The sequence below is a fragment of the Salmo salar genome, unplaced genomic scaffold (genome assembly GCF_905237065.1).
Source record: "Salmo salar unplaced genomic scaffold, Ssal_v3.1, whole genome shotgun sequence".
NCBI lineage: Eukaryota > Metazoa > Chordata > Actinopteri > Salmoniformes > Salmonidae > Salmo > Salmo salar.
Window position 1 is genome coordinate 42,069 of NW_025548700.1, and position 25,432 is coordinate 67,500.

The 25,432-nt window shown below is 43.0% G+C and overlaps 1 protein-coding gene across 1 annotated transcript in view; it reads left to right on the plus strand.

Moving 5' to 3' along the window:
• Positions 1-25,432, plus strand: part of LOC106595170 (caspase recruitment domain-containing protein 11) — a 152,258-nt gene that overhangs the window by 16,440 nt on the left and 110,386 nt on the right. The window contains exons 2-3 of the mRNA XM_045712666.1: positions 12,751-12,939; positions 16,144-16,281. Of these exons, the coding sequence (XP_045568622.1) occupies positions 12,753-12,939; positions 16,144-16,281 (325 nt within the window). The 5' untranslated portion in view covers positions 12,751-12,752. The remainder of the gene's footprint in view (positions 1-12,750; positions 12,940-16,143; positions 16,282-25,432) is intronic.

The following is a 25,432-nucleotide window of genomic DNA, read 5'->3' on the forward strand; positions in this document are numbered from 1 at the left end:
TAACCTTTTGACTCAATTTGGCATGAGTGTCTAGAATCTAAAGTCAAATGTCTACTGTTCGCTGATGATCTGGTGCTTCTGTCCCCAAACCAAGGAGGGCCTACAGCAGCACCTAGATCTGTCCCCAACCAAGGAGGGCCTACAGCAGCACCTAGATCTGTCCCCAACCAAGGAGGGCCCACAGCAGCACCTAGATCTGTCCCCAAACCAAGGAGGGCCTACAGCAGCACCTAGATCTGTCCCCAAACCAAGGAGGGCCTACAGCAGTACCTAGATCTGTCCCCAACCAAGGAGGGCCTACAGCAGCACCTAGATCTGTCCCCAACCAAGGAGGGCCTACAGCAACACCTAGATCTGTCCCCAACCAAGGAGGGCCTACAGCAGCACCTAGATCTGTCCCCAAACCAAGGAGGGCCTACAGCAGCACCTAGATCTGTCCCCAAACCAAGGAGGGCCTACAGCAGCACCTAGATCTGTCCCCAACCAAGGAGGGCCTACAGCAACACCTAGATCTGTCCCCAACCAAGGAGGGCCTACAGCAGCACCTAGATCTGTCCCCAACCAAGGAGGGCCCACAGCAGCACCTAGATCTGTCCCCAACCAAGGAGGGCCTACAGCAACACCTAGATCTTCTGCACATATTCTCTCAGACCTGGGCCGTGACAGACCTGGGCCCTGACAGACCTGGGCCGTGACGGTAAATCTCAGCAAGACAAAAATAATGGTCCAGTTGCCAGGACCACAAATACAAATTCCATCTAGACACCGTTGCTCTAGAGAACACAAAAACGTATAGGTACCTCGGCCTAAACATCAGCGCCACAGGTAACTTCCACAAAGCTGTGATCGATCTGAGAGACAAGGCAATAAGGGCCTTCTACGCCATCAAAAGGAACATAAAATTTGACATCCCAATTAGGATCTGGCTAAAAACACTTGAATCAGTTATAGAACCCATTGCCCTTTGTGGTTGTGAGGTCTGGGGTGCGCTCACCAACCAGGAATTCACAAAATGGGACCAACACCACATTGAGACTCTGCATGGAGAATTCTGCAAAAATATCCTCAGTGTACAACGTAAAACACCAAATAATGCAGAGCAGAATTAGACCGATACCTGCTAATGATCAACATCCAGAAAAGAGACATTCAATTCTACAACCATCTAAAAGGAAGCGATTCCCAAACCTTCCATAACAAAGCCATCACCTACAGAGAGATGAACCTGGAGAAGAGTCCCCCTAAGCAAGCTGGTCCTGGGGCTCTGTTCACAAACACAAACAGACCCCACAGAGCCCCAGGACAGCAACACAAACAGACCCCACAGAGCCCCAGGACAGCAACACAAACAGACCCCACAGAGCCCCAGGACAGCAACACAAACAGACCCCACAGAGCCCCAGGACAGCAACACAAACAGACCCCACAGAGCCCCAGACAGCAACACAAACAGACCCCACAGAGCCCCAGGACAGCAACACAAACAGACCCCACAGAGCCCCAGGACAGCAACACAAACAGACCCCACAGAGCCCCGGGACAGCAACACAAACAGACCACAGGCCCCAGGACAGCAACACAAACAGACCCCACAGAGCCCCAGGACAGCAACACAAACAGACCCCACAGAGCCCCAGGACAGCAATAGCAACACAATTAGGCCCAACCAAATCATGAGAAAACACATTGGAAAGAATTTAGCAAAAAACTGAGAAAACTGGAATGCTATTTGGCCCTAAATAGAGAGTTCACAGTGGCAAAAAACCCAACATTAAGGAAATGGAGAGAGAGCCTTGCTATTGAGAAAGGCTACCGAATACCTGACCACTGCGGTAGAAAACCTGACCCAACATTAAGGAGAGGGAGAGAGAGAGCCTTGCTATTGAGAAAGGCCGCCGTAGGCAGACCTGGCTCCCAAGAGAAGACAGGCTATGTGCAACACTGCCCACAAAATGAGGTGGAAACTGAGCTGCCACTTCCTAACCTCCTGTCCAAATGTATGACCATATTAGAGACACATATTTCCCTCAGATTACACAGATCCACAAAGAATTAGAAAACAAACCCGATTTTGATAAACTCCCATATCTACTGGGTGAAATACCACAGAGTTTAATCACAGCAGCAAGATGTGTGACCTGTTGCCGCAAGAAAAGGTCAACCAGTGAAGAACAAAACACCATTATAAATACAACCCATATTTATGTTGATTTATTTTCCCTTTTTTGGTACTTGTAACTATTTGCACATCGTTACAACACTGCACATAGACATGATATATATAGTCTGTACATTTTTTTTTGTATTTTTTATTTCACTTTTGTTTATTATCTATTTCACTTGCTTTGGCGATGTAAACACGGGTTTCCTCGGCCAATAAATCCCCTTTACATTGAACTGAGTCTTGACATCTGCAGTAGAAGGAGGAACTGGGAAGTGGCTTTCTGAGTCATACACTCCAAATTAAGAGAAGAGGAAACGTCTGTGGGTGACCGTGTGTGTGTGTGTGTGTGTGTGTGTACTGTGTGTGTGTGTACTGTGTGTGTGTGTGTGTGTGTGTGTGTGTGTGTGTGGGAGGTGACAGTTCGTAGTTTAAATCTCCTCCTCAGTGTGTGTGTGTGTGTGTGTGTGTGTGTGTGTGTGTGTGTGTGTGTGTGTCTGTGTGTGTGTGTGTGTGCGTGTGCAGAAACAACTGTTCTTTCCGTCTCCTTTCCTTCCTGACACACACACACACACACACACACACACACACACACACACACACACACACACACACACACACACACACACACACACACACACACACACACACACACAGACATTTGCATAGAGCTGTTATCTGGTGTGTGTGTGTTAGATAGGGCTGATTTGCCTGGCTGAAGACACAAAGCAGGATTATAAAGCCACTAGGGTTAGAGTTATGGGTAGAGCAGGGCCCACCAGACACAGTATGGAGAGAGAGATAGAGAGAGAGGTAGAGAGAGGGAGAGGTAGAGAGAGAGAGAGAGAGGTAGAGAGAGGGGGAGGTAGAGAGAGGGAGAGGTAGAGAGAGAGAGGTAGAGAGAGGGGGAGGTAGAGAGAGAGAGGTAGAGAGAGGTAGAGAGAGAGATAGAGAGAGAGGTAGAGAGAGGGAGAGAGAGAGAGAGAGGTAGAGAGGTAGAGAGAGGGGGAGGTAGAGAGAGAGGTAGAGAGAGGTAGAGAGAGCGAGGTAGAGAGAGAGAGAGAGAGAGTTAGGGGTAGAGCAGGGCCCACCAGACACAGTATGGAGAGAGAGATAGAGAGAGAGAGAGGGAGAGGTGAGAGAGAGGTAGAGAGAGAGGTAGAGAGAGAGAGGTAGAGGTAGAGAGAAAGGTAGAGAGAGAGAGAGAGAGAGAGAGAGAGAGAGAGAGAGAGAGAGAGAGAGAGAGAGAGAGAGAGAGAGAGAGGTAGAGAGAGTTAGGGGTAGAGCAGGGCCCACCAGACACAGTATAGAGAGAGAGAGAGGTAGAGAGAGAGAGGTAGAGAGAGAGGTAGGTAGAGAGAGAGGTAGAGAGAGAGAGAGGGAGGTAGAGAGAGGTAGAGAGAGGGAGGTAGAGAGGTAGAGAGAGAGGTAGAGAGAGAGGTAGAGAGGTAGAGAGGGAGGTAGAGAGGTAGAGAGGTAGAGAGAGAGGTAGAGAGGTAGAGAGGTAGAGAGAGGTAGGGGTAGAGCAGGGCCCACCAGACACAGTATGGAGAGTGGGAGGTAGAGAGAGAGAGGTAGAGAGAGAGGTAGGTAGAGAGAGAGGTAGAGAGAGAGTAGAGAGAGAGAGAGAGAGAGAGAGGTAGGTAGAGAGAGAGAGAGAGAGAGAGAGAGAGAGAGAGGTAGGTAGAGAGAGAGGTAGAGAGAGAGAGAGATAGAGAGAGGTAGAGAGAGAGAGTAGAGAGAGTTAGGGGTAAGAGAGAGGTAGAGAGAGAGAGGAGAGAGAGAGAGAGAGAGAGAGAGGTAGAGAGAGGTAGAGAGAGGTAGAGAGAGAGAGGTAGAGAGAGGGAGGTAGAGAGAGGAGGTAGAGAGAGAGAGGTAGAGAGAGAGAGAGAGAGAGAGAGAGAGAGAGAGAGAGAGAGAGAGAGAGAGAGAGAGAGAGAGAGAGAGAGAGAGAGAGAGAGAGAGAGAGAGAGAGAGAGAGATGGACGAGACAGAGGGAGAGAGAGATGAGGAAGAGAGACAGACAGAGAGACAGACAGAGGGAGAGACAGACAGAGGGAGAGAGACAGACAGAGAGACAGACAGAAGGAGAGATGAGGAAGAGAGACAGACAGAGAGACAGACAGAGAGACAGACAGAGGGAGAGATGAGGAAGAGAGACAGACAGAGAGACAGACAGAGGGAGAGATGAGGAAGAGAGACAGACAGAGAGACAGACAGAAGGAGAGATGAGGAAGAGAGACAGACAGAGAGACAGACAGAGGGAGAGATGAGGGAGAGAGACAGACAGAGAGACAGACAGAGGGAGAGATGAGGGAGAGAGACAGACAGAGAGACAGACAGAGGGAGAGATGAGGTAGAGAGACAGACAGAGAGACAGACAGAGGGAGAGATGAGGAAGAGAGACAGACAGAGAGACAGACAGAAGGAGAGATGAGGAAGAGAGACAGACAGAGAGAGAGATGAGGAAGAGAGACAGACAGAGAGACAGACAGACAGGAGAGAGATGAGGAAGAGAGACAGACAGAGAGACAGAAGAAGAGAGATGAGGAAGAGAGACAGACAGAGAGACAGACAGGGAGAGATGAGGAAGAGAGACAGACAGAGAGACAGACAGGGAGACAGACAGAGAGACAGACAGAGAGACAGACAGAGAGAGACATGAGGAAGAGAGACAGACAGAGAGACAGACAGGGAGAGATGAGGAAGAGAGACAGACAGAGAGACAGACAGGGAGAGACATGAGGAAGAGAGACAGACAGAGAGACAGACAGAAGGAGAGATGAGGAAGAGAGACAGACAGAGAGACAGACAGAGGGAGAGATGAGGAAGAGAGACAGACAGAGAGACAGACAGAAGGAGAGATGAGGAAGAGAGACAGACAGAGAGAGAGATGAGGAAGAGAGACAGACAGAGAGACAGACAGAAGGAGAGATGAGGAAGAGAGACAGACAGGGAGAGACATGAGGAAGAGAGACAGACAGGGAGAGATGAGGAAGACAGACAGACAGACAGAGAGACAGACAGGGAGAGACATGAGGAAGAGAGATAGACAGAGAGACAGACAGAGGGAGAGATGAGGTAGAGAGACAGACAGAGAGACAGACAGGGAGAGACATGAGGAAGAGAGACAGACAGAAGGAGAGACAGACAGAAGGAGAGATGAGGAAGAGAGACAGACAGGGAGACAGACAGAGGGAGAGATGAGGTAGAGAGACAGACAGAGAGACAGACAGAGGGAGAGATGAGGAAGAGAGACAGACAGAGAGACAGACAGAAGGAGAGATGAGGAAGAGAGACAGACAGAGAGACAGACAGGGAGAGATGAGGAAGAGAGACAGACAGGGAGAGAACAGGTCATCCAGCCTTTCAGTTCCTCCACCCTCACATGCTATGACATCTTCTGGTTTCAATGATGTTTCTAGAGACAATATCTCTCTCATCGTCACTCAATGCCCAGGTTCACCTCCACTGTATTCACATCCTGCCATACCTTTGTCTGTACATTATACCTCAAAGCTATTTTATCGCCCCCAGAAACCCGTTCCTTTTACTATCTATTCCCAAAGACTGGAAAGCAGCAGTGGTCATCCCCCTCTCTTGACCCAAACTGCTACAGACCTATATCCATCCTACCCTGCCTTTCTAAGGTCTTCGAAAGCCAAGTCAACAAACAGATTACCGACCATTTCGAATCCTACCGCACCTTCTCCGCTATGCAATCTGGTTTCAGAGCTGGTCATGGGTGCACCTCAGCCACGCTCAAGGTCCTAAACGATATCGTAACCGCCATCGATAAGAGACATTACTGTGCAGCCGTATTCATCGACCTGGACAAGGCTTTCGACTCTGTCAATCACCACATCCTCATCGGCAGACTCAACAGCCTTGGTTTCTCAAATGACTGCCTCGCCTGGTTCACCAACTACTTCTCTGATAGAGTTCAGTGTGTCAAATCGGAGGGCCTGTTGTCCGGACCTCTGGCAGTCTCTATGGGGGTGCCACAGGGTTCAATTCTTGGGCCGACTCTCTTCTCTGTATACATCAATGATGTCGCTCTTGCTGCTGGTGATTCTCTGATCCACCTCTACGCAGACGACACCATTCTGTATACTTCTGGCCCTTCTTTGGACACTGTATTAACTAACGTCCAGACGAGCTTCAATGCCATACAACTCTCCTTCCGTGGCCTCCAACTGCTCTTAAATACAAGTAAAACTAAATGCATGCTCTTCAACCGATCGCTGCCCGCACCTGCCCGTCCGTCCTGCATCACCACTCTGGACGGTTCTGACTTAGAATATGTGGACTACAAATACCTAGGTGTCTGGTTAGACTGTAAACTCTCCTTCCAGACTCACATTAAGCATCTCCAATCCAAAATAAAATCTAGAATTGGCTTCCTATTTCGCAAAACAAAGCGTCCTTCACTCATGCTGCCAAACATACCCTCGTAAAACTGACCATCCTACCGATCCTCGACTTCGGCGATGTCATCTATAAAATAGCCTCCAACACTCTACTCAGCAAATTGGATGCAGTCTATCACAGTGCCATCCGTTTTGTCACCAAAGCCCCATACACTACCCACCACTGCGACCTGTACGCTCTCGTTGGCTGGCCCTCGCTTCATACTCGTCGCCAAACCCACTGGCTCCAGGTCATCTACAAGTCTCTGCTAGGTAAAGCTCCGCCTTATCTCAGCTCACTGGTCACCATAGCAGCACCCACCTGTAGCACGCGCTCCAGCAGGTATATCTCTCTGGTCACCCCTAAAGCCAATTCCTCCTTTGGCCGTCTCTCCTTCCAGTTCTCTGCTGCCAATGACTGGAACGAACTACAAAAATCTCTGTAACTGGAAACACATATCTCCCTCACTAGCTTTAAGCACCAGCTGTCAGAGCAGCTCCCAGATCACTGCACCTGTACATAGCCCATCTATAATTTAGCCCAAACTACTACCTCTTCCCCTACTGTATTTATTTATTTATTTTTGCTCCTTTGCACCCCATTATTTCTATTTCTACTTTGCACTTTCTTCCACTACAAATCTACCATTCCAGTGTTTTACTTGCTATATTGTATTTACTTCGCCACCATGGCCTATTTTTTGCCTTTACCTCCCTTATCTCACCTCATTTGCTCACATTGTATATAGACTTATTTTTCCACTGTATTATTGACTGTATGTTTGTTTTACTCCATGTGTAACTCTGTGTTGTTGTATGTGTCGAACTGCTTTGCTTTATCTTGTCCAGGTCGCAATTGTAAATGAGAACTTGTTCTCAACTTGCCTACCTGGTTAAAGATAGGTGAAATAAAATAAAATAAATAAAAAAATATACAGTAGCGAGGCTATAAAAGTAGCGAGGCTACATACAGTAGCGAGGCTACATACAGTCGGGCTGATTGAGGTAGTATGTACATGTAGATGTGGTTAAAGTGGCTATGTATATATAATGAACAGAGAGTAGCAGCAGCGTAAAAGAGGGGTTAGTAGTGATAGTAGTGATAGTAGTATAGTATATAGTATAGTATATATATAGTATAGTAGATAGTAGGTAGTGATTGGACCAAAATGCAGCGGGGATGTGAATGCTCATTTTCGTCTTTATTAAATAAATGAGCACTGAACAAAAAGACCGACGAAAAACGGTCCTGTCAGGCACACAGCTAAACAAGAAACAACTACCCACAAAACCCATAGAAAAAACACCCCTACTAAATAGGACCTTCAATTAGAGGCAACGAGGAACAGCTGCCTCCAATCGAAGGTCAAAAACAATAAACTAAACATAGAAATAGAATAACTAGAAAATAGAACATAGAAATACAAAACATAGAACACTACCCAAAAACCCCCGACAACACAAAACAAACACACCCTCTGCCACGTCCTGACCAAACAACAATAACAAATAACCCCTTATACTGGTCAGGACGTGACAGTACCCCCTCCTAAAGGTGCAGACCCCGGATGCACCTAAACATAAAAAACACAAAAATAAACCCTAAACTAAAGGGAGGGAAGGGAGGGTGGCCACCGTCACCGACGGTTCTTGTGCTACACCCCCCCTCCCCAATCCTCCTACTACGGAGGTGGCTCAGGCTTAGTCCCCAACCTAACCTGTCCACCCCCGCTGAAGGCTCGGGGCTAAGGCGCGTCGCTGGAGACCTCGGACTGGCGGGCGACTCTCTCGGTTCCGGACTGTAGGCCGACTCTCTCGGTTCCGGACTGTAGGCCGTCTCTCTCGGTTCCGGACTGTAGGCCGACTCTCTCGGTTCCGGACTGTAGGACGACTCTCTCGAGTTCCGGACTGGGCAACTGTCTCGAAGTTCCGGACTGGGAACTGTCGTCCGAAGTTCTGGACGGGAACGTCGCCGGAAGCTCTGGACGGGGAACTGTCGTCGGAAGCTCTGGACGGGGGAACTGTCGTCGGAAGCTCTGGACGGGGAACTGTCGCCGGAAGCTCTGGACGGGGAACTGTCGCCGGAAGCTCTGGACGGGGAACTGTCGCCGGAAGCTCTGGACGGGGTACTGTCGTCGGAAGCTCTGGACGGGGCAACTGTCGTCGGAAGCTCTGGACGGGAACTGTCACCGGAAGCTCTGGACGGGGACTGCTCACCGAAAGCCTGAGGCGTGGGACTGTCTTTGGAGACGCCGGGCACGGGAACTGACCCGAAGGCTGTGGCGAGGAACAGGAGCAGGATGTACTGGACTGGGCTGACGCACTGGAGGCCTGGTGCGTGGTGCTGGCTTTGGAGACGCCAGACTAGGGACACGCACCTTGAGGCCAGTACGAGGAGCAGGAACTGGATACACCGGGCCAGTACGAGGAGCAGGAACTGGATACACCGGGCCAGTACGAGGAGCAGGAACTGGATACACCGGGCCAGTACGAGGAGCAGGAACTGGATACACCGGGCCAGTACGAGGAGCAGGAACTGGATACACCGGGCCAGTACGAGGAGCAGGAACTGGATACACCGGGCCAGTACGAGGAGCAGGAACCTGGATACACCGGGCCAGTACGAGGAGCAGGAACTGGATACACCGGGCCAGTACGAGGAGCAGGAACTGGATACACCGGGCCAGTACGAGGAGCAGGAACTGGATACACCGGGCCAGTACGAGGAGCAGGAACTGGATACACCGGGCCAGTACGAGGAGCAGGAACTGGATACACCGGGCCAGTACGAGGAGCAGGAACTGGATACACCGGGCCAGTACGAGGAGCAGGAACTGGATACACCGGGCCAGTACGAGGAGCAGGAACTGGATACACCGGGCCAGTACGAGGAGCAGGAACTGGATACACCGGGCCAGTACGAGGAGCAGGAACTGGATACACCGGGCCAGTACGAGGAGCAGGAACTGGATACACCGGGCCAGTACGAGGAGCAGGAACTGGATACACCGGGCCAGTACGAGGAGCAGGAACTGGATACACCGGGCCAGTACGAGGAGCAGGAACTGGATACACCGGGCCAGTACGAGGAGCAGGAACTGGATACACCGGGCCAGTACGAGGAGCAGGAACTGGATACACCGGGCCAGTACGAGGAGCAGGAACTGGATACACCGGGCCAGTACGAGGAGCAGGAACTGGATACACCGGGCCAGTACGAGGAGCAGGAACTGGATACACCGGGCCAGTACGAGGAGCAGGAACTGGATACACCGGGCCAGTACGAGGAGCAGGAACTGGATACACCGGGCCAGTACGAGGAGCAGGAACTGGATACACCGGGCCAGTACGAGGAGCAGGAACTGGATACACCGGGCCAGTACGAGGAGCAGGAACTGGATACACCGGGCCAGTACGAGGAGCAGGAACTGGATACACCGGGCCAGTACGAGGAGCAGGAACTGGATACACCGGGCCAGTACGAGGAGCAGGAACTGGATACACCGGGCCAGTACGAGGAGCAGGAACTGGATACACCGGGCCAGTACGAGGAGCAGGAACTGGATACACCGGGCCAGTACGAGGAGCAGGAACTGGATACACCGGGCCAGTACGAGGAGCAGGAACTGGATACACCGGGCCAGTACGAGGAGCAGGAACTGGATACACCGGGCCAGTACGAGGAGCAGGAACTGGATACACCGGGCCAGTACGAGGAGCAGGAACTGGATACACCGGGCCAGTACGAGGAGCAGGAACTGGATACACCGGGCCAGTACGAGGAGCAGGAACTGGATACACCGGGCCAGTACGAGGAGCAGGAACTGGATACACCGGGCCAGTACGAGGAGCAGGAACTGGATACACCGGGCCAGTACGAGGAGCAGGAACTGGATACACCGGGCCAGTACGAGGAGCAGGAACTGGATACACCGGGCCAGTACGAGGAGCAGGAACTGGATACACCGGGCCAGTACGAGGAGCAGGAACTGGATACACCGGGCCAGTACGAGGAGCAGGAACTGGATACACCGGGCCAGTACGAGGAGCAGGAACTGGATACACCGGGCCAGTACGAGGAGCAGGAACTGGATACACCGGGCCAGTACGAGGAGCAGGAACTGGATACACCGGGCCAGTACGAGGAGCAGGAACTGGATACACCGGGCCAGTACGAGGAGCAGGAACTGGATACACCGGGCCAGTACGAGGAGCAGGAACTGGATACACCGGGCCAGTACGAGGAGCAGGAACTGGATACACCGGGCCAGTACGAGGAGCAGGAACTGGATACACCGGGCCAGTACGAGGAGCAGGAACTGGATACACCGGGCCAGTACGAGGAGCAGGAACTGGATACACCGGGCCAGTACGAGGAGCAGGAACTGGATACACCGGGCCAGTACGAGGAGCAGGAACTGGATACACCGGGCCAGTACGAGGAGCAGGAACTGGATACACCGGGCCAGTACGAGGAGCAGGAACTGGATACACCGGGCCAGTACGCGGAGCAGGAACTGGATACACCGGGCCATGAACCCGCACTGGAGGTCTGGAGCGCACAGCCTGCACCACCCGTCCTGGCTGGGTGGTATCAGTAGCCCTGCACGGGCGGAGTGCTGGTACAGGGCGAACAGGGCTGTGCAGAGGCCTGATGGCTGCCGTGCGTAGAGCAGGCGTAGGGTAGCCTGAGCCTAGGAGGTGCACCGGTGGCCAGATGCGCTGTGCAGGCATCCTCCTACCAGGCTGCACGCCCACTCTAGCACGGCACTTGCGAGGGGCTGGGATCGCTCGCACCGGACTGTGCGTGTGCATGGGCGAGATTGTGCGCACCTCCGCATAGACCGGCGTTCTCATGATCCGCTGCATCATGTTGTTGGGGTGCTTTGCTGCAGGAGGGACTGATGCACTTCACAAAATAGATGGCATCATGAGGAGGAACATTATGTGGATGTATTGAAGCAACATCTCAAGACATCGGTCAGGAAGTTAAATCTTGGTCGCAAATGGGTCTTCCCAATGGACAATGACCCCAAGCATTCTTCCAAAGTTGTGGCGAAATGGCTTAAGGACAACAAAGTCAAGGTATTGGAGTGGCCATCACAAAGCCCTGACCTCAATCCTATAGAAAATGTGTGGGCAGAACTGAAAAAGCGTGTGCGAGCAAAGTAGGCCTACAAACCTGACTCAGTTACACCAGCTCTGTCAGGAGGAATGGGCCAAAATTCACCCAACTTATTGTGGGAAGCTTGTGGAAGGCTACCCAAAACGTTTGACCCAAGTTAAACAATTTAAAGGCAATGCTACCAAATACTAATTGAGTGTATGTAAACTTCTGACCCACTGGGAATGTGATGAAAGAAATAAAAGCTGAAATAAATCATTCTCTCTACTATTATTCTGACATTTCACATTCTTCAAATAAAGTGGTGATCCTAACTGACCTAAGACAGGGAATTTTTTGCTAGGATTAAATGTCAGGAATTGTGAAAAAAAGTGAGTTTAAATGTATTTGGCGAAGGTGTAAGTAAACCTCTGACTTTAACTGTATATATGCTGAGATCATGTGACAGATCATGTGACACTTTGACTGCAGCACAGGTGGACTTTATTGAACTAATTATGTGTCTTCTGAAGGTAATTGGCTGCCCCAGATATTATTTAGGGGTGAATACATACAAACACCACTGTTCAGTTGTGTTGTTTTTGGTGAATTTTTTTAAACAAGTTATTTGCTAATTTGGACTATTTTGTGTTTGTCCGTTTAAATTACAGGTTGAAATGCAACAAAACAGAAAAAAAACATGCCAAGGGGTGTGAATACTTTAGCAAGGCGCTGTATATAGAGAGAGATGGATATAGTAAACCTAAATCACTCTCTGTCTGGTCTGGTCTGTCTGTCTGTCTGTCTGTCTGTCTGTCTGTCTGTCTGTCTGTCTGGTCTGTCTGTCTGTCTGTCTGTCTGTCTGTCTGTCTGTCTGTCTGTCTGTCTGTCTGTCTGTCTGTCTGTCTGTCTGTCTGTCTGTCTGTCTGTCTGTCTGTCTGTCCTGTCTGTCTGTCTGTCTGTCTGGTCTGTCTGTCTGTCTGTCTGTCTGTCTGTCTGTCTGTCTGTCTGTCTGTCTGTCTGTGTGTCTGTGTGTCTGTGTGTCTGTCTGTCTGTCTGTCTGTCTGTGTGTGTAGAGATGGAGAACGGAGCTGAGGACACGGAGTCTCTGTGGGAGTCGGTGGAGAATAACCGCTACATCCTGAGCCGCTACATCTCGCCTGGGAAACTGACCCCCTACCTGCGCCAATGTAAGGTTCTGGACGAACAGGACGAAGACGAGGTCTTGAACTCTCTACTGCTGGTCTCTAAGGTCAATCGCACAGGTAGGTTACCTCTCGCCTGGTAAACTGACCCCCTACCTGCGCCAATGTAAGGTTCTGGGCTCTAAGGTCAGCCTCACAGGTAGGTTAACTCTCTACTGCTGCTAACCTCACAGGTAGGTTAACTCTCTACTGCTGCTAACCTCACAGGTAGGTTACCTCTCTACTGCTGCTAACCTCACAGGTAGGTTACCTCTCTACTGCTGCTAACCTCACAGGTAGGTTAACTCTCTACTGCTGGACTCTAAGGTCAGCCTCACAGGTAGGTTACCTCTCTACTGCTGCTAACCTCACAGGTAGGTTAACTCTCTACTGCTGGTCTCTACGGTCATCCTCACAGGTAGGTTACCTCTCTACTGCTGCTAACCTCACAGGTAGGTTACCTCTCTACTGCTGCTAACCTCACAGGTAGGTTAACTCTCTACTGCTGGTCTCTAAGGTCATCCTCACAGGTAGGTTAACTCTCTACTGCTGCTAACCTCACAGGTAGGTTAACTCTCTACTGCTGGACTCTAAGGTCAGCCTCACAGGTAGGTTAACTCTCTACTGCTGGTCTCTAAGGTCAGCCTCACAGGTAGGTTAACTCTCTACTGCTGGTCTCTAAGGTCAGCCTCACAGGTAGGTTAACTCTCTACTGCTGCTAACCTCACAGGTAGGTTAACTCTCTACTGCTGGTCTCTAAGGTCATCCTCACAGGTAGGTTAACTCTCTACTGCTGCTAACCTCACAGGTAGGTTAACTCTCTACTGCTGGTCTCTAAGGTCATCCTCACAGGTAGGTTAACTCTCTACTGCTGGGATCTAAGGTCAGCCTCACAGGTAGGTTAACTCTCTACTGCTGCTAACCTCACAGGTAGGTTAACTCTCTACTGCTGCTAACCTCACAGGTAGGTTACCTCTCTACTGCTGGTCTCTAAGGTCAGCCTCACAGGTAGGTTAACTCTCTACTGCTGGACTCTAAGGTCAGCCTCACAGGTAGGTTACCTCTCTACTGCTGCTAACCTCACAGGTAGGTTAACTCTCTACCGCTGCTAACCTCACAGGTAGGTTAACTCTCTACTGCTGGACTCTAAGGTCAGCCTCACAGGTATAAAGCAGGAGGGTGTGTCTGTAAAGCAGGAGGGTGTGTCTATAAAGGAGGAGGGTGTGTCTATAAAGCAGGAGGGTGTGTCTGTAAAGCAGGAGGGTGTGTCTATAAATGAAGAGGGTGTGTCTATAAAGGAGGAGGGTGTGTCTATAAATGAAGAGGGTGTGTCTATAAAGGAGGAGGGTGTGTCTATAAAGCAGGAGGGTGTGTCTATAAAGAAGGAGGGTGTGTCTATAAAGCAGGAGGGTGTGTCTACAAATGAAGAGGGTGTGTCTATAAAGGAGGAGGGTGTGTCTATAAATGAAGAGGGTGTGTCTATAAATGAAGAGGGTGTGTCTATAAAGGAGGAGGGTGTGTCTATAAAGGAGGAGGGTGTGTCTGTAAAGGAGGAGGGTGTGTCTATAAATGAAGAGGGTGTGTCTATAAAGGAGGAGGGTGTGTCTATAAAGCAGGAGGGTGTGTCTATAAAGCAGGAGGGTGTGTCTATAAATGAAGAGGGTGTGTCTATAAAGCAGGAGGGTGTGTCTATAAATGAAGAGGGTGTGTCTATAAATGAAGAGGGTGTGTCTATAAATGAAGAGGGTGTGTCTATAAAGCAGGAGGGTGTGTCTATAAAGCAGGAGGGTGTGTCTATAAATGAAGAGGGTGTGTCTGTAAATGAAGAGGGTGTGTCTATAAATGAAGAGGGTGTGTCTATAAATGAAGAGGGTGTGTCTATAAATGAAGAGGGTGTGTCTATAAATGAAGAGGGTGTGTCTATAAATGAAGAGGGTGTGTCTATAAATGAAGAGGGTGTGTCTATAAAGGAGGAGGGTGTGTCTATAAATGAAGAGGGTGTGTCTATAAAGCAGGAGGGTGTGTCTATAAATGAAGAGGGTGTGTCTATAAATGAAGAGGGTGTGTCTATAAAGGAGGAGGGTGTGTCTGTAAATGAAGAGGGTGTGTCTATAAAGCAGGAGGGTGTGTCTATAAATGAAGAGGGTGTGTCTATAAATGAAGAGGGTGTGTCTATAAAGGAGGAGGGTGTGTCTATAAATGAAGAGGGTGTGTCTATAAATGAAGAGGGTGTGTCTATAAAGCAGGAGGGTGTGTCTATAAATGAAGAGGGTGTGTCTATAAATGAAGAGGGTGTGTCTATAAAGGAGGAGGGTGTGTCTGTAAATGAAGAGGGTGTGTCTATAAAGCAGGAGGGTGTGTCTATAAATGAAGAGGGTGTGTCTATAAATGAAGAGGGTGTGTCTATAAAGGAGGAGGGTGTGTCTATAAATGAAGAGGGTGTGTCTATAAAGCAGGTGGGTGTGTCTATAAATGAAGAGGGTGTGTCTATAAATGAAGAGGGTGTGTCTATAAAGCAGGTGGGTGTGTCTATAAATGAAGAGGGTGTGTCTATAAATGAAGATTCTATTGCAGATTGTTTTATCAATCAGATTAAACATTAAAAGGTATAACAAGAAATTAAATCTACTTTCTCCCCTGGACGGTGTGTGTGTGTGTGTGTGTGTGTGTGTGTGTGTGTGTGTGTGTGTGTGTGTGTGTGTGTGTGTGTGTGTGTGTGTGTGTGTGAGTGTCTCTGTGTGTGTGTGTGTGTGTGTGTGTGTGTGTGTGTGTGTGTGTGTGTGTGTGTGTGTGTGTGTGTGTGTGTGATGTGTGTGTGTGTGTGTGTGTGTGTGTGTGTGTGTGTGTGTGTGTGTGTGTGTGTGTGTGTGTGTGTGTGTGTGTGTGTGTGAGTGTGTGTGTGTGTGTGTGAGTGTCTCTGTGTGTGTGTGTGTGTGTGTGTGTGTGTGTGTGTGTGTGTGTGTGTGTGTGTGTGTGTGTGTGTGTGTGTGTGTGTGAGTCTCTGTGTGTGTGTGTGTGTGTGTGTGTGTGTGTGTGTGTGTGTGTGTGTGTGTGTGTGTGTGTGTGTGTGTGTGTGTGTGTGTGTGTGTGTGTGTGTGTGTGAGTGTGTGTGTGTGTGTGAGTGTCTCTGTGTGTGTGTGTGTGTGTGTGTGTGTGTGTGTGTGTGTGTGTGTGTGTGTGTGTGTGTGTGTGTGTGTGTGAGTCTCTGTGTGTGTGTGTGTGTGTGTGTGTGTGTGTGTGTGTGTGTGTGTGTGTGTGTGTGTGTGTGTGTGTGTGTGTGTATAGGGCGTCTGCTAGATATTCTTCATGGTAAAGGAGAACGAGGTTATGTGGTTTTCCTGGAGAGTATTGAGTTCTATTATCCGGACCTTTACAAGCTGGTGACTGGCAAAGAACCTACCAGACGCTTCTCCACTATCGTTGGTAAGACACACCTTTATATATCTACCTGTTACCATCATCTGGTACTATAACCATCATCTGGTACTATAACCATCATCTGGTACTATAACCATCATCTGGTACTATAACCATTATGTTACTATAACCATTCTGTTACTATAACCATTCTGTTACTATAACCATCATCTGTTACTATAACCATTCTGTTACTATAACCATTCTGTTACTATAACCATCATCTGTTACTATAACCATCATATGTTACTATAACCATTCTGTTACTATAACCATCATCTGTTACTATAACCATCATCTGTTACTATAACCATCATCTGTTACTATAACCATCATCTGTTACTATAACCATCATCTGTTAATATAACCATCATCTGTTACTATAACCATCATCTGTTACTATAACCATTCTGTTACTATAACCATTCTGTTACTATAACCATCATCTGTTACTATAACCATTCTGTTACTATAAGCATCATCTGTTACTATAACCATTCTGTTACTATAACCATCATCTGTTACTATAACCATCATCTGTTACTATAACCATCATCTGTTACTATAACCATCATCTGTTACTATAACCATCATCTGTTACTATAACCATTCTGTTACTATAACCATCATCTGTTACTATAACCATCATCTGGTACTATAACCATCATCTGGTACTATAACCATTCTGTTACTATAACCATCATCTGTTACTATAACCATCATCTGTTACTATAACCATCATCTGGTACTATAACCATTCTGTTACTATAACCATCATCTGTTACTATAACCATCATCTGTTACTATAACCATCATCTGTTACTATAACCATTCTGTTACTATAACCATCATCTGTTACTATAACCATTCTGTTACTATAACCATCATCTGTTACTATAACCATTCTGTTACTATAACCATTCTGTTACTATAACCATTCTGTTACTATAACCATCATCTGTTACTATAACCATCATCTGGTACTATAACCATTCTGTTACTATAACCATTCTGTTACTATAACCATCATCTGTTACTATAACCATTCTGTTACTATAACCATTCTGTTACTATAACCATCATCTGTTACTATAACCATTCTGTTACTATAACCATTCTGTTACTATAACCATTCTGTTACTATAACCATCATCTGTTACTATAACCATTCTGTTACTATAACCATCATCTGTTACTATAACCATTCTGTTACTATAACCATTCTGTTACTATAACCATCATCTGTTACTATAACCATCATCTGTTACTATAACCATCATCTGTTACTATAACCATTCTGTTACTATAACCATCATCTGTTACTATAACCATCATCTGGTACTATAACCATCATCTGTTACTATAACCATTCTGTTACTATAACCATCATCTGGTACTATAACCATCATCTGTTACTATAACCATTCTGTTACTATAACCATCATCTGTTACTATAACCATCATCTGTTACTATAACCATTCGGTTACTATAACCATCATCTGTTACTATAACCATCATCTGTTACTATAACCATCATCTGTTACTATAACCATTCTGTTACTATAACCATCATCTGGTACTATAACCATCATCTGTTACTATAACCATTCGGTTACTATAACCATCATCTGTTACTATAACCATCATCTGTTACTATAACCATTCTGTTACTATAACCATCATCTGTTACTATAACCATCATCTGTTACTATAACCATCATCTGTTAATGTAACAATTCTGTTACTATAACCATTCTGTTACTATAACATTCTGTTACTATAACCATTCTGTTACTATAACCATTCTGTTACTATAACCATCATCTGTTATTATAACCATCATCTGTTACTATAACCATTTTGTTACTATAACCATCATCTGTTTCTATAACCATCATCTGTTACTATAACCATTCTGTTACTATAACCATCATCTGTTACTATAACCATTCTGTTACTATAACCATTCTGTTACTATAACCATTCTGTTACTATAACCATTCTGTTACTATAACCATTCTGTTACTATAACCATTCGGTTACTATAACCATTCTGTTACTATAACCATCATCTGTTACTATAACCACCATCTGTTACTATAACCATTCTGTTACTATAACCATCATCTGTTACTATAACCATTCTGTTACATTAACCATCATCTGTTACCATAACCGTCATCTGCTACTATAACCATTCTGTTACTATAACCATTATGTTACTATAACCATTCTGTTACTATAACCATCATCTGTTACTATAACCATTCTGTTACTATAACCATTCTGTTACTATAACCATTCTGTTACTATAACCATTCTGTTACTATAACCATTCTGTTACTATAACCATTCGGTTACTATAACCATTCTGTTACTATAACCATCATCTGTTACTATAACCATTCTGCTACTATAACCATTCTGTTACTATAACCATCATCTGTTACTATAACCATTCTGTTACATTAACCATCATCTGTTACCATAACCGTCATCTGTTACTATAACCATTCTGTTACTATAACCATTATGTTACTATAACCATTATGTTACTATAACCATCATCTGGTACTATAACCATCATCTGTTACTATAACCATTCTGTTACTATAACCATCATCTGTTACTATAACCATCATCTGTTACTATAACCATTCTGTTACTATAACCATCATCTGTTACTATAACCATTCTGTTACTATAACCATTCTGTTATTATAACCATCATCTGGTACTATAACCATCATCTGTTACTATAACCATTCTGTTACTATAACCATCATCTGGTACTATAACCATCATCTGTTACTATAACCATTCTGTTACTATAACCATCATCTGTTACTATAACCATTCTGTTACTATAACCATTCTGTTACTATAACCATCATCTGTTACTATAACCATCATCTGTTACTATAACTATACTGTTACTATAACCATCATATGTTACTATAACCATTCTGTTACTATAACCATTCTGTTACTATAACCATCATCTGTTACTATAACCATCATCTGTTACTATAACTATACTGTTACTATAACCATCATATGTTACTATAACCATCATCTGTTACTATAACCATTCTGTTACTATAATCATTCTGTTACTATAACCATCATCTGTTTCTATAACCATCATCTGTTACTATAACCATTCTGTTACTATAACCATCATCTGTTACTATAACCATTCTGTTACTATAACCATTCTGTTACTATAACCGTCATTCTGTTACTATAACCATTCTGTTACTATAACCATCATCTGTTACTATAACCATTCTGTTACTATAACCATTCTGTTACTATAACCATTCTGTTACTATAACCATCATCTGTGAATATAACCATCATCTGATATTATAACCATTCTGTTACTATAACCATCATCTGTTACTATAACCATTCTGTTACTATAACCATTCTGTTACTATAACCATTCTGTTACTATAACCATTCTGTTACTATAACCATTCTGTTACTATAACCATCATCTGTTACTATAACCATCATCTGTTACTATAACCATTCTGTTACTATAACCATTCTGTTACTATAACCATCATCTGTTACTATAACCATCATCTGTTACTATAACCATTCTGTTACTATAACCATCATCTGTTACTATAACCATTCTGTTACTATAACCATTCTGTTACTATAACCATCATCTGTTACTATAACCATTCTGTTACTATAACCATCATCTGTTACTATAACCATCATCTGTTACTATAACCATTCTGGTACTATAACCATTCTGTTACTATAACCATCATCTGTTTCTATAACCATCATCTGTTACTATAACCATTCTGTTACTATAACCATTCTGTTACTATAACCATTCTGTTACTATAACCATCATCTGTTACTATAACCATCATCTGTTACTATAACCATTCTGTTACTATAACCATTCTGTTACTATAACCATTCTGTTACTATAACCATCATCTGTTACTATAACCATCATCTGTTACTATAACCATCATCTGTTACTATAACCATTCTGTTACTATAACCATCATCTGTTACTATAACCATCATCTGTTACTATAACCATTCTGTTACTATAACCATTCTGTTACTATAACCATTCTGTTACTATAACCATTCTGTTACTATAACCATTCTGTTACTATAACCATCATCTGTTACTATAACCATCATTTGTTACTATAACCATTCTGTTACTATAACCATTCTGTTACTATAACCATTCTGTTACTATAACCATTCTGTTACTATAACCATTCTGTTACTATAACCATCATTTGTTACTATAACCATCATTTGTTACTATAACCATTCTGTTACTATAACCATCATCCGTTACTATAACCATTCTGGTACTATAACCATTCTGTTAATATAACCATCATCTGTTACTATAACCATTCTGTTACTATAACCATTCTGTTACTATAACCATCATCTGTTACTATAATCATTCTGTTACTATAACCATTCTGTTACTATAACCGTCATCTGTTACTATAACCATCATCTGTTACTATAACCATTCTGTTACTATAACCATTCTGTTACTATAACCATCATCTGTTACTATAACCATCATCTGTTACTATAACCATTCGGTTACTATAACCATCATCTGTTACTATAACCATCATCTGGTACTATAACCATTCTGTTACTATAACCATCATCTGTTTCTATAACCATCATCTGTTACTATAACCATTCTGTTACTATAACCATCATCTGTTACTATAACCATCATCTGTTACTATAACCATCATCTGTTACTATAACCATCATCTGTTACTATAACCATCATCTGTTACTATAACCATCATCTGTTACTATAACCATCATCTGTTACTATAACCATTCTGTTACTATAACCATCATCTGTTACTATAACCATCATCTGGTACTATAACCATCATCTGGTACTATAACCATTCTGTTACTATAACCATCATCTTTTACTATAACCATCATCTGGTACTATAACCATCATCTGTTACTATAACCATTCTGTTACTATAACCATCATCTGTTACTATAACCATTCTGTTACTATAACCATTCTGTTACTATAACCATCATCTGTTACTATAACCATCATCTGTTACTATAACCATTCTGTTACTATAACCATCATCTGTTACTATAACTATTCTGTTACTATAACCATTCTGTTACTATAACCGTCATCTGTTACTATAACCATCATCTGTTACTATAACCATTCTGTTACTATAACCATTCTGTTACTATAACCATCATCTGTTACTATAACCATTCTGTTACTATAACCATTCTGTTACTATAACCATTCTGTTACTATAACCATCATCTGTTACTATAACCATCATCTGTTACTATAACCATTCTGTTACTATAACCATCATCTGTTACTATAACCATTCTGTTACTATAACCATTCTGTTACTATAACCATCATCTGTTACTATAACCATCATCTGTTACTATAACCATCATCTGTTACTATAACCATTCTGTTACTATAACCATTCTGTTACTATAACCATTCTGTTACTATAACTACCATTCTGTTACTATAACCATCATCTGTTACTATAACCATTCTGTTACTATAACCATCATCTGTTACTATAACCATCATCTGTTACTATAACCATTCTGTTACTATAACCATCATCTGTTACTATAACCATTCTGTTACTATAACCATCATCTGTTACTATAACCATCATCTGTTACTATAACCATTCTGTTACTATAACCATTCTGTTACTATAACCATCATCTGTTACTATAACCATTCTGTTACTATAACCATTTTGTTACTATAACCATCATCTGTTACTATAACCATTCTGTTACTATAACCATTCTGTTACTATAACCATTCTGTTACTATAACCATCATCTGTTACTATAACCATCATCTGTTACTATAACCATATCTGTTACTATAACCATCATCTGTTACTATAACCATTCTGTTACTATAACCATTCTGTTACTATAACCATTCTGTTACTATAACCATCATCTGTTACTATAACCATTCTGTTACTATAACCATCATCTGTTACTATAACCATTCTGTTACTATAACCATTCTGTTACTATAACCATCATCTGTTACTATAACCATTCTGTTACTATAACCATTCTGTTACTATAACCATCATCTGTTACTATAACCATTCTGTTACTATAACCATTCTGTTACTATAACCATTCTGTTACTATAACCATTCTGTTACTATAACCATCATCTGTTACTATAACCATTCTGTTACTATAACCATCATCTGTTACTATAACCATTCTGTTACTATAACCATCATCTGTTACTATAACCATCATCTGTTACTATAACCATTCTGTTACTATAACCATCATCTGTTACTATAACCATCATCTGTTACTATAACCATTCGGTTACTATAACCATCATCTGTTACTATAACCATCATCTGTTACTATAACCATCATCTGTTACTATAACCATTCTGTTACTATAACCATCATCTGTTACTATAACCATCATCTGTTACTATAACCATTCTGTTACTATAACCATCATCTGTTACTATAACCATCATCTGTTACTATAACCATCATCTGTTACTATAACCATTCTGTTACTATAACCATCATCTGTTACTATAACCATCATCTGTTACTATAACCATCATCTGTTAATGTAACAATTCTGTTACTATAACCATTCTGTTACTATAACATTCTGTTACTATAACCATTCTGTTACTATAACCATCATCTGTTATTATAACCATCATCTGTTACTATAACCATTTTGTTACTATAACCATCATCTGTTTCTATAACCATCATCTGTTACTATAACCATTCTGTTACTATAACCATCATCTGTTACTATAACCATCATCTGTTACTATAACCATCATCTGTTACTATAACCATTCGGTTACTATAACCATTCTGTTACTATAACCATCATCTGTTACTATAACCACCATCTGTTACTATAACCATTCTGTTACTATAACCATCATCTGTTACTATAACCATCATCTGTTACTATAACCATTCTGCTACTATAACCATTCTGTTACTATAACCATCATCTGTTACTATAACCATTCTGTTACATTAACCATCATCTGTTACCATAACCGTCATCTGCTACTATAACCATTCTGTTACTATAACCATTATGTTACTATAACCATTATGTTACTATAACCATCATCTGGTACTATAACCATCATCTGTTACTATAACCATTCTGTTACTATAACCATCATCTGTTACTATAACCATCATCTGTTACTATAACCATCATCTGTTACTATAACCATCATCTGTTACTATAACTATACTGTTACTATAACCATCATATGTTACTATAACCATTCTGTTACTATAACCATTCTGTTACTATAACCATCATCTGTTACTATAACCATCATCTGTTACTATAACCATTCTGTTACTATAACCATCATCTGTTACTATAACCATCATCTGTTACTATAACCATTCTGGTACTATAACCATTCTGTTACTATAACCATCATCTGTTACTATAACCATCATCTGTTACTATAACCATTCTGTTACTATAACCATCATCTGTTACTATAACCATTCTGTTACTATAACCATTCTGTTACTATAACCATTCTGTTACTATAACCATTCTGTTACTATAACCATTCTGTTACTATAACCATTCTGTTACTATAACTATTCTGTTACTATAACCATTCTGTTACTATAACCATTCTGTTACTATAACCATCATCTGTTACTATAACCATTCTGTTACTATAACCATTCTGTTACTATAACCATTCTGTTACTATAACCATCATCTGTTACTATAACCATCATCTGTTACTATAACCATTCTGTTACTATAACCATTCTGTTACTATAACCATTCTGTTACTATAACCATCATCTGTTACTATAACCATTCTGTTACTATAACCATTCTGTTACTATAACCATCATCTGTTACTATAACCATTCTGTTACTATAACCATTCTGTTACTATAACCATCATCTGTTACTATAACCATCATCTGTTACTATAACCATCATCTGTTACTATAACCATCATCTGTTACTATAACCATTCTGTTACTATAACCATCATCTGTTACTATAACCATTCTGTTACTATAACCATTCTGTTACTATAACCATCATCTGTTACTATAACCATTCTGTTACTATAACCATCATCTGTTACTATAACCATTCTGTTACTATAACCATCATCTGTTTCTATAACCATCATCTGTTACTATAACCATTCTGTTACTATAACCATTCTGTTACTATAACCATTCTGTTACTATAACCATCATTTGTTACTATAACCATCATTTGTTACTATAACCATTCTGTTACTATAACCATTCTGTTACTATAAACATTCTGTTACTATAACCATCATCTGTTTCTATAACCATCATCTGTTACTATAACCATCATCTGTTACTATAACTATTCTGTTACTATAACCATTCTGTTACTATTACCATCATCTGTTACTATAACCATCATCTGTTACTATAATCATTCTGTTACTATAACCATTCTGTTACTATAACCGTCATCTGTTACTATAACCATCATCTGTTACTATAACCATTCTGTTACTATAACCATTCTGTTACTATAACCATCATCTGTTACTATAACCATTCTGTTACTATAACCATTCTGTTACTATAACCATTCTGTTACTATAACCATTCTGTTACTATAACCATCATCTGTTACTATAACCATTCTGTTACTATAACCATCATCTGTTTCTATAACCATCATCTGTTACTATAACCATCATCTGTTACTATAACCATTCTGTTACTATAACCATCATCTGTTACTATAACCATCATCTGTTACTATAACATTCTGTTACTATAACCATCATCTGTTACTATAACCATCATCTGTTACTATAACCATCATCGGTTACTATAACCATCATATGTTACTATAACCATTCTGTTACTATAACCATTCTGTTACTATAACCATCATCTGTTACTATAACCATCATCTGTTACTATAACCATCATCTGTTACTATAACCACCATCTGTTACTATAACTATTCTGTTACTATAACCATTCTGTTACTATAACCATTCTGTTACTATAACCATCATC